Source organism: Lolium rigidum, chromosome 3 (assembly GCF_022539505.1).
Source record: "Lolium rigidum isolate FL_2022 chromosome 3, APGP_CSIRO_Lrig_0.1, whole genome shotgun sequence".
In the NCBI taxonomy this organism is placed as follows: domain Eukaryota; kingdom Viridiplantae; phylum Streptophyta; class Magnoliopsida; order Poales; family Poaceae; genus Lolium; species Lolium rigidum.
Window position 1 is genome coordinate 97,404,576 of NC_061510.1, and position 14,587 is coordinate 97,419,162.

Genomic DNA, 14,587 nt, shown 5'->3' on the forward strand with positions numbered 1-14,587 from the left:
CGATTTCCAAGGTGAAAATTCAAGGTCTCACCTTAACTGGTTGCACCTGTCAATGGTCTTGCTGAAGACATTGTTTTGGAAACTTGGCTTTTCTCCTAGATGAAAACACAAGATCTTTGATCGGACGACGACAATGATGTGCATTATTCTCTTCTTCGAGGCATTGTGGTTCATCACCGTGACGGGGTATTTGTTTCCTTTTTCTCTTTTTATTTTTTATTTTTTTCTTGATTGTTGTGCATCCCTCATGCTTTTGGACATATTGTTGATGCAGAGACTATGTGTATATCTTCTTGATATTAGTATTATTATCTTTATCAAAAAGTAGTTTTTAAAAGAGAAAAAATAAATATCTGGAAAGATATCACATCTTCCACCCACCAGAGTCCAAGCCTGTTTTTTTTTTCGGGTAAGAGTCCAAGCCAATTACGCATACCTCTTAAATGTCCACGGCCGCGTGGCAGCAAAATTACCCCATTACTGGAGAATAGTGTCGTCATCCTGGGGTAATTTACCTCTTTTGTAGATTAATTGCTCACCACATAGACCATGTGGTGTAATTTACCTCTTCAAACGCCGAAATAAAACAAGAAAAGAAAATCATCTCCTCCGATAACGAACACATCAATATCGACACCCTGTGCTTAGCGCCCCCTATTTCCTCACGCATGTCGTCACCTTGTGATAGACAGTCGTTTTCAAAGGATCTTCTAATTGCTCAAGCAGTTGAATCTATAAACCCTAATTAGTCGCGACATGACCGTGACGTCGCTGCCTGCAGCAGAGCTGTTCTCCCGTCCCGTCCATATAAACTGGGCAACCAGCGTAAATAGCTGCGCAGCTCTTGCTCTTGCACCTCCTCCTCACCCCTCGCGTCGTCGTAATTACGCGGGCAGCACCACATCCTTGTGCAGACATGAAGCCGAGCGCCGCCGTGCTCCTCGCCGCCGTCGTGGCGCTGCTTTTGGTTTCCACAGTGCGTGCTGCCGACGACGACTGTGGGTCACCAGAATCGGCGGCGCACGATCGCGCGCGGGCGAAGCCTCTCAAGATCGCGGCTTTCTTCTCCATCCTGGTCTGCGGCGCGCTGGGTTGCTCCCTGCCCGTGCTGGGGCGGCGCGTGCCCGCGCTCCGGCCCGACGGCGACATCTTCTTCCTGGTCAAGGCGTTCGCGGCGGGGGTGATCCTCGCCACAGGGTTCATCCACATCCTACCCGACGCGTTCGAGAACCTCAGGTCGCCCTGCCTGCCTGACAGCGGTCCGTGGCATGACTTCCCGTTCGCAGGGCTCGGCGCCATGGTCGGCGCCATCGGCACGCTCGTCGTCGACACCCTCGCCACTGGGTACTTCACGCGCGCACACCTGAAAAAGGACGCTGCGACAGGGGGCGGCAGCGCTGCTGTCGTGGACGAGGAGAAACAGGCCGCTGCTGCTGCCGCCGCCGCCGCCGCCAGCGAGGAAGGTGGGGAGCACTTGCACGTCCTGCACACCCACGCGACGCACGGCCACGCGCACGGGTCGGCGGCGCTCGTCGCGGCTGTTGGCGGCTCCGAGGACGAAAAGGACACGGTCCGGCACCGCGTAATCTCTCAGGTTGGTAACAACTTACTCGGATCGGATGACTCGTCACCTGCATCTATCGATCGGATCACTGCTATTAGTTGTACAGTACTACGGAGTACAGTATATGAGTATGTGATAGAATTGGGTTAGAATAGTCTAGGCTGAATATGCCAAACAGCAAATTTGGAGGCAGTTGAGCACCTCCCAGAACCACCACGTCAACCTATGCCTATGGTAGGTAAATTCATAACTTTTTTTTTTAGACGGAAGGCTCGAAATGAGCCCGGCTTTGAATTAACAAAACCATCAGCCGGCTAGGAGTTACACCAGGAGTTACAACACACACGCGCCACCCAGAAACAAAACTTATCTCCACAAATATCACTATTGTAGCTTGAGTTTAGTTGCTTAAAACGCCGTGAAATGAGCACTAGATGCCCAATTAAAGAAAAAAACTCCATTAGCTAGCTTAAATAATTTTAATTTCAAGGTAGAATGCCACATGAAGCGTCTAATGCGACCGTCCAATTATGGCATGTTGTTTTTGTGATCTTTAATGTTAACAACGTTGTTTTAGGTGCTTGAACTGGGTATCGTGGTTCATTCAGTGATCATCGGCATCTCCCTCGGTGCGTCTCACGATCCGGACACCATCAAACCTCTTGTGGTCGCCTTGAGCTTCCACCAGATGTTCGAGGGCATGGGTCTTGGTGGCTGCATAGTTCAGGTAAAGCCATACCCGAACCACTCTTAATTGCAGCTATTTTCTTTGCACACGGTTTGAGTTGTTTTTAGCATTTTTCAGTTTGATTGTATTATTATTTACGGAGCACACGCCATATCTCGCAATAATCAGTTATGTAGCCAATACGAATATATACAATACATATTTATTGTCAAACCCAAGAATATGCATGTCGCCAAAGGTGGACTACATGACTTGGTTGCTTGACTGGTACTACCAAGGAAAAAAGAAAAACAGAATACTTTCCATGTATATCAACTTTAAAAGGATGCCATGCATGGAACTTTGTATGTATGGTCTCCATCAAAAGTGGAAAAGTTTGTTCTTATAAACCATACTACTTTTCGTGAAAGAGTGTACTAGGATGCTCTTACAGGTAAAGGGACGGCTGAAAATTATCCATAAACATCTAGTAGAGAAAGTAGAAGCAGGGCACTTCGGGTGTACCGAAATAACCCAAAAAATATATCAGTTAGTTGTATAGACCAAAAAGGGAGCAAGCTTTTGAGTGACCCTTTTTAATACATAAGTTCCTCCCAAGACACTTCAAAGGTGGCCGGTGACGTTTCTATATTGTCGAAGTAGCTTGTTTGATGGAGGCAGGTCATGTGCCCCCTTTTCCTAAATGAAGGAATTTACACGCCATGTATATACACGTAGGTAGAATTTAGTTACTTCCACGTCAATATAATTAGCATAGAATCAATTTAATCATGTAAGGATCTTAATAAACAGGAAATAATTTTTGCCAGGCTCTTCTATTGATTTTTCGATCTCGGATTTCACATTTAGGTGGTTTCAACCCCATCCCCCATCCCCTCCTAAAAAGAAGTTGCAAAAGAAATTACTAGTTTACTCTACGTTCTACATGTTGAGTATACTTAAGGAGGTGCAATGTTTTGTTAATCTGTGGCATGATTGGAATTTGGTTCTGATTTGTTGTTGACGGTGGTGCAGGCAAAATTCAGGGCGAGGTCCATCGTGACCATGATCCTCTTCTTCTGTCTAACGACGCCGGTGGGCATCCTCGTCGGCATGGGCATATCGCGGGTGTACAACGAGAACAGCCCGACAGCGTTGGTGGTTGAGGGCAGTCTCAACTCGGTGGCTGCTGGGATCCTCGTGTACATGGCCCTCGTCGACCTCCTCGCCGAGGATTTCATGAACCCCAAGGTGCAGAGCAGGGGGAAGCTGCAGCTCGGCATCAACATCTCCATGCTGCTCGGGGCAGGCCTCATGTCCATGCTCGCCAAATGGGCGTAGCCTGAAGCATGGGACACCGAACAGTTTTGCTCCGTGACATGCGAGTTCCAATATGGCAGGATGCAGAGGAGGTACATAGGACCGTTGAGGTTGAAACGAGGGACTATATCTTTGTACATGCTTCGTCTCCTGGACTGGGTTTGGAGTGTCAATCGTGTAGATGTTAGACCCAGAGTTGAGAATGCGGAAAGTGTTGGTGCATATCTTGAGGGATTAGCTATGTGTCCAACTTTGACAAATCTTCAAATAAAACAAGGAATTTGCTAGTTTTCAACTAGCTGAGAACTAACATCGTGCTCAGTCAAATCTTATACCATTTAATTACATTGTGATGTCGACTGAGAAATAGTTACACCCATAAAACAAAGGGAAACTCTTTTAAATTTCAATAAAGTACATCAAGACAAAACATCGGTCTCCTTGACCGACGAACCTAGAAAAATTCGGCCCTATAAAGTTTGCATTAATGAGCTGAAAATATAGACCCGCCAAGTTCAGAGTTGAGACTTCCGAGTTGAAAGTACAAGTTGACATTTGTGATGACATAGGCACACAAAGCTAGCATTACATTTTGATAATTCATAGATACCATAACATTTGGCGACTTTTATGATACCTTTTATACATGCTCCATTTCCTAAACTTGGTTTGGAATGCCAACCATGTAGATTTTAGACCGAGAGTTTGAGAATGCGGAAAGGCGTTTGTACATATTTCAAGGGATGTAGCTATGTGCCAACTTTAACAAGTCTTCAAACAAAACAAAGGAAAACTCTTCCAAATTCCAATAAAGTACATCAAGACAAGTCATCGTTCTCCTTGACCGGTGAATCTAGACAAATAAAGTTTGCATTAATGAGCTGAAAATATAGACCTGCCAAGTTCAGAGTTGAGACTTCAGAGTTGAAAGTACAAGTTGACATTTGTGATGAAATAGGCACACAAAGCTAGCATAACATTTTGATAATTCATAGCTACCATAACATTTGGCGACTTTTATGATACCTTTTACTAGTCACATAGAGGGAGAGGTACGAATTGATTGAACGGTTCAGATTTACCGGAGTAGATTAGGCCAAGCAGACCCAACAAGCAATAATTGTTGGATTTTTTTCCTCCAATAAGCAGCCAACCGCTCAGCTAGGCCAGTCACCGCCGACATGCCAGAGAACGCGGCCTCCACCTGTGCACTCTGCAGCCTCCCGCTCGCACACCACTACCCACAAGCCCTAGCACACCGCCGAACCCCATCTCTGCTCTCAAAACCTGCCTGCACCTGCACGGAGCCGACGCCACCCCAGAGGATCGCCCGGATCAAGTAAGTTTCTTGCCGTCGCTGCTTTTTGGTTGCCACCACAATCGATTAGTGCGAGGTGTTCTTCCATCGTAGCACGTAGATTTGAAGCCAGCACAGTGGAACAACATGAGTTCCATTGTAGCAAGTATATATGAAGCCATCAATGTGTGATATTGGAGAATCCCCGAACCAAACTAATTTGGAGAACTGAACCAAATTACAGTTTGCTAGTGGACACTGAACTACTCTAGCTGGTACCTTAGGACACTGAACTTTTAATTAAAATAGGACATTTCTTATTAGTTAAAAGAGTGTTTACTTGGCTTGTTGGATTTAACTATTACATACGATTTCATCTCGTATATGTGTTGTAAAGTGCCTAGAGCGCAGCTCATAACTTGTGAAGCGGACTAATCTCTTCTAGTTTGGCAAACTGTCTAATTCCCTGAATCTTGAAAAAAAATCATTACCCCAGCTTAGTAAACAATTGCTGTTATTTGGGATGAATTTTCTGTAACTTGAAATGATGACTTGTTTCAATTAAATACGGCTGGTTTGAGCAAGAAACTATGAACGGTATGTTCCGTTAGACCAAGAAAGACCAAGAAACCGTTAAATAGTTTTGAGTTTACTTTTTTTTTGAGGTAAAATAGTTTTGAGTTTACAAGTTTGCACTTAGTCTTCTTTGGATGGACAGTTAGTAATGCTAGTCTCTGCCTCAAGGTTTATTACCTGCCATCTATTTTCCTGATTGTACATGTTTTAGTTTGAAATGTAGTGGCACTTTACCTTCTTGCAGTTTGCAGTTACCCTCTTAGTGTCTCCTGCTGCTTAAATCGAATATGCTTCCCTGGAGCAGAAGTGGAAAATCCGGTGAAAGAAAATTTTGGAACCAAACATTTTATCTTTGTGATGATATTGTACTGTGCTCATAGCAAATAGTGTCTACCATATTAATTTTGTTGAGGACTTCCGAGATCATGCTGGAAGTGTATTTACATGACTGCTGTCAAGTGCTTATGATCCTTACACCAAAGTCACTTTGGTGAAATTGCAGTGTTTTTTACTTTCACACTTCGCTAAAGTAAAGAGAAATGATTGTTTTTCTCTCTCGCTGTCAAGAAATGCAAGCTTAACCGCTCTCAGGAATGCTCAATGATAAATCCTGTCACAACTTCACAATGTTGAATATAAATATACTGCATAGTCTCTTTCTATCAGTTCAGACTTTTGGTTTAATTGGCTAGTGCAGTAATCTTTCATGGTATAGTTTAAGATTCTGCTTACGCAGTTTTAGAAACAAAAGTAAAAAAGATTCTGCGGCCTGCATCGAACCCACGCTAAGAACTAAAATAGCCTAGACGAGAGGGGGAATGTTGAATATAAATACACTGACTATTCTCTTTCCATCAGTTCGGACTTGAGAGAATTCCTTATTTGGCTCTGTCTGAAGTTTGCCTTCCTTTTTTGGCCCTGGCAATTTTTTTCTTCCTTTCATGACCCACAAAGTTTGGTTGGTTCCTTATTTGACCCTCTAGTACAATTTAAGCACTAAGATGACCATTTTGCCCCTGCTGCAATATGTGACAAAATTACACTAAAAAAGTTGTGATATACTAGTTGGTTATTAAAAAAAACGACCCCCACTGTGGCTGGCACCAGCGCACCATTTTTCCCCTGCTGCAAATTATTCCAGAAAATCTCAAATATTTTCCGAAAATTACTCCAATTTTTTTTTGTATTTCCACAGCTCCAAAAAAATTGATATTAAATAGGAACAAACACAGAGACAATCCACACGCACGCCAGAATTTTCAGCCCAAAATACATTGTATTTTGGAAGATACAAAAAAGACAAATTTCTAACTGACTATACGTACACTGTACGCTTGTCAGATTTTTGTTTTTTCACAGCCCAAAATAAAACGAGTTTGTGCCCGAAACATTGCACGTACATCCCAAGCATATACATGTATTTCTGGAATAAATTTGAGATTTTTATGAAACTCAAAAATTTGCCAGCATATTGCAGCAGGGGCAAAATGGTCATGTTAGTGCTTAAATTGTACTAGAGAGCCAAATAAGGAACCAACCAAACTTTGTGGGTCATGAAAGGAAGAAAAAATTTACCAGGGCCAAAAAAGGAAGACAAACTTCAGCCAAGGACAAATAAGGAATTCTCTCGTCGGACTTTTAGTTTAATTAGCTAGTACAATAATCTTTCACACAACACCAGGAAGCCAGGAGGAGCATTTCCACTAAGCTGAAGAAGTACCGCCTCCCTGAGGCAGTCACACCAAGATGGCAATAATATGCTCAAGTTGACGATGGTTAATGTTGCTTCTCTTCTTTGCAAACAGAAGTTCCGGAAATGAACCAAGTTTCTGTATACACCAATAACCCTGGTATCATTTCCCTACGAGGCCTTTTTCTGCTAAACTAGATTGCAGTTTGAAACACATAGTTGCAAATGAAGTAGCGTCACAAACCATCCGAGCAAACCTTAATTTTCACCTATCTAAAAATAAAATTACTGCATAAATACACATTCATTTATAGAACAAAAGGAAAGACACATAAGCAATTTTTTGGATGATAGCCAGCCTTTCTTGTTACATTGTCCTCACAACAAAAAGTTCATGTGAAATTTTTTCAAAGTCTGCAAATTTCAAACATCCCTATTATTATCATCATAAAGTGACAACTAATATTTACAAGTGGATACAATCAAATGGATCAGCTATTCTACTTAAGCCATTTTTTTTGCGAATAGGACTTTGGCATTAAAAGAAACAACGAACAGTACAAATCACTCCAAGAAAAACGAAAATTACAACGAGATCCTTGAGAAGCCCTTCATCTTCAACCTCCAGACCGTGTCGACGGCGCGACGGCGCTCCTCCCTGAGTCGGCCTAACGTTGTTGGTTGCGGACGGGAAGTCGCCGAATGGGTCAAAAAGACCACATCCGTTCCAGGAACGAAGAAGAAGGAAGAACTGCCGATGAAGCTTCTTGACGATCCGAAGATCCCCACAGCTAGACGAAATCCTCAAAGACCACACCACTCCCACAAGCCTCTCGACGTTGCCGCTGAGATGGGGTTGAAGCCAGGGAGACCTTATTGCACGAGACGCCGCCACCACCACCTGAGCGCCGCTCCTACAAACCTTGACCCTAAAGACGAAGAACGAAGCCCTCAAAATAGGGAACGTAGCCCTCCCACCGACGAGGGCCGAGATCCACCGCGCCTCCATGGCCCAAAGGCCACAGAGACGAGGCGATCAGCGGCGGCGCTGGCAAGAGGCACGAGGCAGAGATCCAATCGCCTTGGGTCTCGTAATGTTTCGCGACATATTCACAACCAAAGTTCATGTGAAATTTATCCAACCTCTTCAAAGTCCAAACAACAACCACCCTTATTATTTAGTGAAAAGTAATATTTACAAGCAGATACTATCGAATTGACCAGGTAGTTTGCTTGAGCTTTGATACCATTTCATCAAGGTGATGGTCCATGATTTCGATACGATGTCCAGGAAAGTTTCTTCGCTAGTTCCTGGAAGCACAACATCATCCGCTTCGTTGATGATGACCTCAATGTCTGATACGGTGTCCAGGATTTCACTGTTGTTACGTGCATGGATTCACATGCCATCCATCTTAAAACATGTGAAAAACATAAAAGGCGACAAGAATAACAGTTGAAAACCTACAATCACAACATAACAAGAATACATTGGAGAACTGTAGGTAGTTTCCCCCTGAGATAAAATACATGCAGTGACTTTTTTGGAGGTATGATGCAGGTTCCAAAGTAAGAAAAGAACGCAGAGATAGAGCTGATAGAAGTGAGCATGGATTACTAAGATTTTGTTGCTACATGTCATCAATTTGTTCTGAGTCCTGACACTATTTGCTTGACACTATTTGCTGTCTCATTCAGCCAAATAGAAAATTCATTACTGCATAAGATGAGAACAACATACCCCATAAAAACATCAGCCATAAGAAAATCATTCAGCAAACTAAGCAATAAAAGAAAATCTGAAACCAGTGGGACAATCTGACTAATGTATAAGTGACCTAAATGGAAAAAAGTAATTTATATTTATCTAAGCAATATATGATTGTGGACTCCATTGCACTATTAGCTAACCTGCGGTGACGCCCAATGCTTTTAGGCTAGTTCAGTGTCAACTTTCATTAGAACTATGAACCTGACAATAAAAAAATTCTGAACTGAGCAGATTGCCAGGAAGACATGCAGAATACAAGAGAAATACTCAGGCTTAAAAAATAGAAACATGAATATCCGTTTTTCAAAATATTGTGAAAAATGTTGGGTGGCTACATTGAATTGAACAATGTTCTCGCATTTATACGAAATGAAAATATACATTATAAAGTACAATGGCGATTTAGCCCCGCCACTTTAAAAGTATACAACAAAGATTTAAGCATTATTGTGTGACAAACCATAGCATCTAATAATAGATTGCATGGATTATTTTGACCAAGCTCATGCTATCAGTTATTCAGAGAACGTGCAGATTAAGACTACAATTTACTCATTATTTCCGATATGAATCCTAGTTCTTCAGACTGATGATTGTAATAAGCTATAATGATATGAAGTGCAGTAGCAAACTGTTGCCAATCTAAGAAACTGAACATCAGCAATGGCGAATATGTAGGAGGGGATGGGGGGTGTACTGACTACTGACTGAGCACTGACCGCTCCTCCTGTCCTCCATGTCCTTCGAGGCCCGGAGTGCCACCACGTTCGGCTGCCGCACCCGCCCAAGCTTCTCGGTGCCCTTTTAGACATCTTCGGCCACGCGCTTGTTCTTTCACGTCAGCCCGCCGTCACCGCTGCCGCCAGGAGGGCCAGCACCACCGCTCTGGCCACCGCTTCGTTGTGTGCTGCTGCCGGGCGGAGGTACAGGCGCGAACGCGTCCATGGCGGCAAGAACAACAGGTCCTTAATACCTCTAAATAACTACCTCTGGTCTTAAACTGAGGTATTAAGTCCCCATCTCCGACACGAGAATATTCGCGAAAACCCGCTCGGGTCGTCCCCTCTAGGGTGACTCGGGCGGAACCCTAACCCTCCTCGCCGCCGCCTTCCCCACCCCCTCCTCCCTCCTCGCCGCCGCCTTCCCCACCCCCTCCTCCCTCCTCGCCGTCCCCTGAGGCTGCCGCCGGCGAAGCCTGGCGCGGCCGGTGATGGGGGCGGCGGGGATCCGCGCGCGGTCCCCTTGTGTGGCGGTAGGAGGCACGCCTCCGCGCCGGGGGGATGGTCCCGGTACCTCGCGGTCGATGGCGGCGCGGCCCTCTCATCCCGTCTTCGCCACGGCCTCGTCGGGCGGGCGATGATGGGGGCGGCAGCGCGGCCCTGGAACCATGGCGGCGCGGCCCTCTCCTCCGTTCCTCGCCGCGGCCTCGCCGGGCGGGCGGTGATGGGGGCGGCGGCGCGGTCCCTTCCTCCCTTCCTCGCCTCGGCATCGCCGGGCGGGTGGTGATGGGGCCAGATCTTGTGCTGCTCCTCCTCAAGGTCTGGGACCACGGCACCAAGGGCGGCGGCCCTGGATGGCGGTGACGGCGTCGACCTGGTGGGAGGTGGCGGGCGTCATGTGCCGCTGACCGTGGCACCACGGTGGTGGTCTTGTCTCTTGCCGGAGGAGATCGGCTAGTTGTGTGGCTAGCTGTGGCGGATCTCGCGATCCGTCGCCTAGCTCCCGATGGCGAGGCGCAGCTGCCGGTGAAAGCCGACCCGGACTTCGGTCATGGCGGATGATGGCGGCGCTTTTCGTTGTTACCTTGTTGAATGCATTGTCTCTGCAGTCTGCGTTCTTCGTCTGGGCTGCTCCAGGGGAAACCCTAGATCCGGGTCTCCCGGATCGGACGATGGCGGCGCGCAACGCTGTTCTCCCTGTTGGGGGTATCGTTTTTGGAGCAGACAACGGATGGCGGTGGTGCTGAGGTGGAGCGGTGTGCTTTTGATGTGTCCCGTCGAGTTGTCACGACATGATGCAGTGGTGTCTCGGGACTGATGCAGTGTGATGGACACGCGCGGGATGGTGGAGTCGTCTGGCGCCGTGGCGGCATCGATGACAGGACTGGCATGGTCAATGCGATGATCTCTCTTGAAGATGGAGTCGAGGAAGACAGCGGTAGCAACTTCTATGGCATGTTTGTTGGCGTATGCTGAGAGTCTGCTTGACTGGATGTGCTTCTCATCTGCTATTGGACGGCCTGGGAAGGCATTTGGTTTTTTAGATGATGTGAGTTGGTGAATTGTCACCCCCTTCATCCCTCAGTAGGTTTAGCGAGGTGGCTTCAAGTTTAATCTTTTGTATTGCTCTTGTAAGGTGGTTTGAATAATCTAATAAAAAAGCCGTGTGCATCCCTTGGATGCAGAAGCTGGGGTGATATTTCTCCCATTTCGAAAAAAGTAAGTTTTTTGATGCATTGATCGCGTGACCCGGAGGAATGGAACCTGGGTGCGCGCGCACCCATTTACGAAAAGTTAAAAAAAAATACTATTTAAAAGTTTCAAAAAAATGTGAAATAAAATTTTGTATGTACATATTATGTTGATACTTACTCGTGTGAGTTTTCACGAAAAAATATCATTGTGTGTGACCTGCACAAAAATGACAAAATGTCCAAATGAAAATAGTGAACAGGAATTTGTACTATTCACAGGAATAGGAATTTGCATTTTCACTACAAGAAAATTGTCATGTTGGGACGTTTTATATAGGACCCTTGTATGTTCGTCTCAAAATTCGGAACCAATTAGCACCTAGAGACGTTCTTTGAGACGATGCTCAAATCGTGGCATGTTTTGTGTAACCCACGTTTAATAACCCTAAATAAGTTTGCTGCCCATCCCGCGAGTAAGAGAAAAAACGCACGCCTCCTCTCTCCCTGATGAGATCTGAGATGCCCAAAACCAAAACATACTGCCGCCGCCAGTTACTTTATGTCGCCGATCTTCACATCGCCGCCCCATCTTCCTCCCGCTCATCTTCTCGCCGCCGTCCTCTCTCGTGGCATCGCTGGTTCACGCCGCGCCGACGTTCTTGACATCACCCTCTCTTCCCGGACGTCCAGGTCATGAGGAACCACTCTTTTTCTCCACCATCACCAGCGGTCATGGAGCTCCCGCGGTACAAGCGACGCAATCCGCCGATGTTCATGAAGAAACTGCTCGCAGCCTGCAGAATTGCCAGTTCGCACAGGGCTACATCCTCAGGTTAGATCACCGTTGCTTTCCGTCCAATATGCATACAGATGAGGTGTTCGTTAATTTCGCTGAGATGAAATTTCTTTTTGTGTCCGCTCAACTGCTACATAATGGCATCAGGTTAGTGAAGCTGGTTAGACTGCTATTTTTTATAAAGTTCAATTACTGTCCAGACTTCCAAATGATGGCAGAAGGTACCTAACGTCTACCTTATTTATCCATTTGTCTTGAACTGACTATGTTCGATGATTCATTGGAGGTAGTCTTACAATTTTTCGATTTAATTTTGTGATGCCTCAGTTAATAGCTGATGATGCCGTGCACCAATGCTTCGAATGTTTGTTACTCTCCCCAAGCGAGTTCCTATTGGATGTAGATGGACATTCTTCACATACGCGTTCAATAAAAAGGTTTCCAATGTCCATACAGAAAGGGAGTAGTTAAGATCTATAACTGTTACTAGTGAATTTCAAAGCATGTCTGCATGTTGTTGAGTATTTTTTTCGTGTTGATATACAGTGTGCAAAAAAGAAGCTAGAGTATCAAAGTGAAGAGATGCTGCTCTCCTTTGTTATGTATTCTGGGTAAAATACTGCGCTCCTGCTTTGTTAATGCTTGGTTGTTGAGCAATTGTAATAACGGAATATCTATCAAGTTCCAATTTTGTTATGATCCAGTTGTTTTGTTTAGTTAGTGCAGGATATGATGATGGTTCGATGGAAGCCTATTTAAACTTGTCTCTGTTTGAGGAGAGAGTAAAAATTGCCAAGGTAGCAAACCACACTTCTCACGAGCCGCAAGTTTTCAGTAAAATGATCTCATGCATGTTCAACACAATATTTATTATTCATATGTATGTACTGATTATACATCATAAATTTCTCTTATTAGTGTGCCTATCGAAAAATGAGATTTACTAGTGAAGTTTTCTACTTATTCTATTTGTATTTGATTTGACTTTCTGTACAGGGCAACCGTGTTTCGATGATTTTTGAAGCCGGACAGTAAAAAAAGTATCATGGAAATCTAAGGAGAAGTTAAGATGGTGCCAAGCAAGCTTATGTACTATGAGCTGTACACAAAAGCTAATAGTTAGATAGATACCTACTAGGTGGACAATGTATTTAGGGTTTATGGGATTTTGTGGGTCGAATCTAATTTATTTTTGTAATAGATCTGCAGTTCGATTGTAACATACAATTGCTCTTAATAAATAAAGATATTTTTTTCAAAGAGTGACTTGTACTCTTTTACTACTTTTTCGTTTGTAATAGAAAACATATAACTTCTACATTTCAATCGATAATTATCAGCAATACCAAATAGAGATAAACAATACAGAAAAAATTACATTCTAATTATTTAAGACGCAATAAAGCGGCTCAACATGAGTAGAGACGATCAGTAAAGGCATCTAATAAAACGTCTGTACAATGATAAAGGATGCTTTATCAACGTCTCAATCTCTCCTAAACACGCTCACATAGTGTCTCTACAGATTTTGAGACGGTGCATAAGAAGACGCTTCTAAGACGCTTTACTTAGCGACTCTACGCTCGTGTAGAGATGAAATTAAGCGTCTTTAGCATATAAATTGAGCGTCTCTACATGCATCATTTGTTGTAGTGTTTGTCATTTTTGTGTAGGTCACACACAATGGTATTTCTCCGTGAAAACACACACGAGTAAGTATCAACATAATATCTACATGCAAAAATTTACTTCACATTTTTTTGAAACTTTTAAATAGCATTTTTTGAACTTTTTGTAAATGGGTGCGCGCGCACCCAGGTTCCATTCACCATTTTCGATTGATCGCGTTCCTAAAAAAGCATAGAAAGCCATTCCTTCTTAAATTAAGTTTATAAATATTGTACATTTAGTATGTTAATATCATTTTTCATTTTTTTCTTTTGTATGCAATCGAGATTGATGTCATATTTTTTTCCTCGCTAATCATACTTCATTGCCCAACTCTTATGGTGAAATAATTAACAAGGGAAACACTTTATTTTGGTAAGCAATTTTGTTGTTGAATGTTAAAAATTGTGAAGTCGTCTAACTTATATGCATTGCGTTGCTTGCTATACGGGCTCGGCTCGTCTGCAGTAGAGTAGCTACTGTATTGGTACAGTAATTAAGTTGATCCACCGTTTAATTGCATCCAACGGTGATCTGAAACACTCTTCGATTCTTTCTTCTTCCTCGGTTCATTCAGCATAACGCCATCACAGGAAGCACGAGCATGGAAGCAGGGCCGGCCCATAGGCCGGGCAAACAGTGCGTCCGCACTGGGCCCTAGCGAGCCAGGGGCCCCGACCCAGCTAGTGGTTCTATTACTAGTAGTTGAAATTTTGTTTTCCAAATAACGCAAAGGCCATGTGATGATGTGCAGCCCACCTAGCTCAGCATGTACGGGACGGGAGCACCCAATAGATTTAGGAATCGATCGATTCCTCTGTTTTC

At 44.3% G+C, this 14,587-nt stretch overlaps 1 protein-coding gene across 1 annotated transcript; it reads left to right on the forward strand.

Annotated features, from left to right (window-relative positions):
* Positions 1-819: 819 nt before the first annotated feature.
* LOC124701989 (zinc transporter 8-like) lies at positions 820-3,861 on the forward strand. The gene is made up of 3 exons (XM_047234087.1): positions 820-1,594; positions 2,142-2,291; positions 3,267-3,861. Exons 1-3 carry the CDS (start codon positions 917-919, stop codon positions 3,570-3,572), a joined length of 1,134 nt encoding a protein of 377 aa, XP_047090043.1. The 5' UTR covers positions 820-916; the 3' UTR covers positions 3,573-3,861.
* Positions 3,862-14,587: the final 10,726 nt, after the last annotated feature.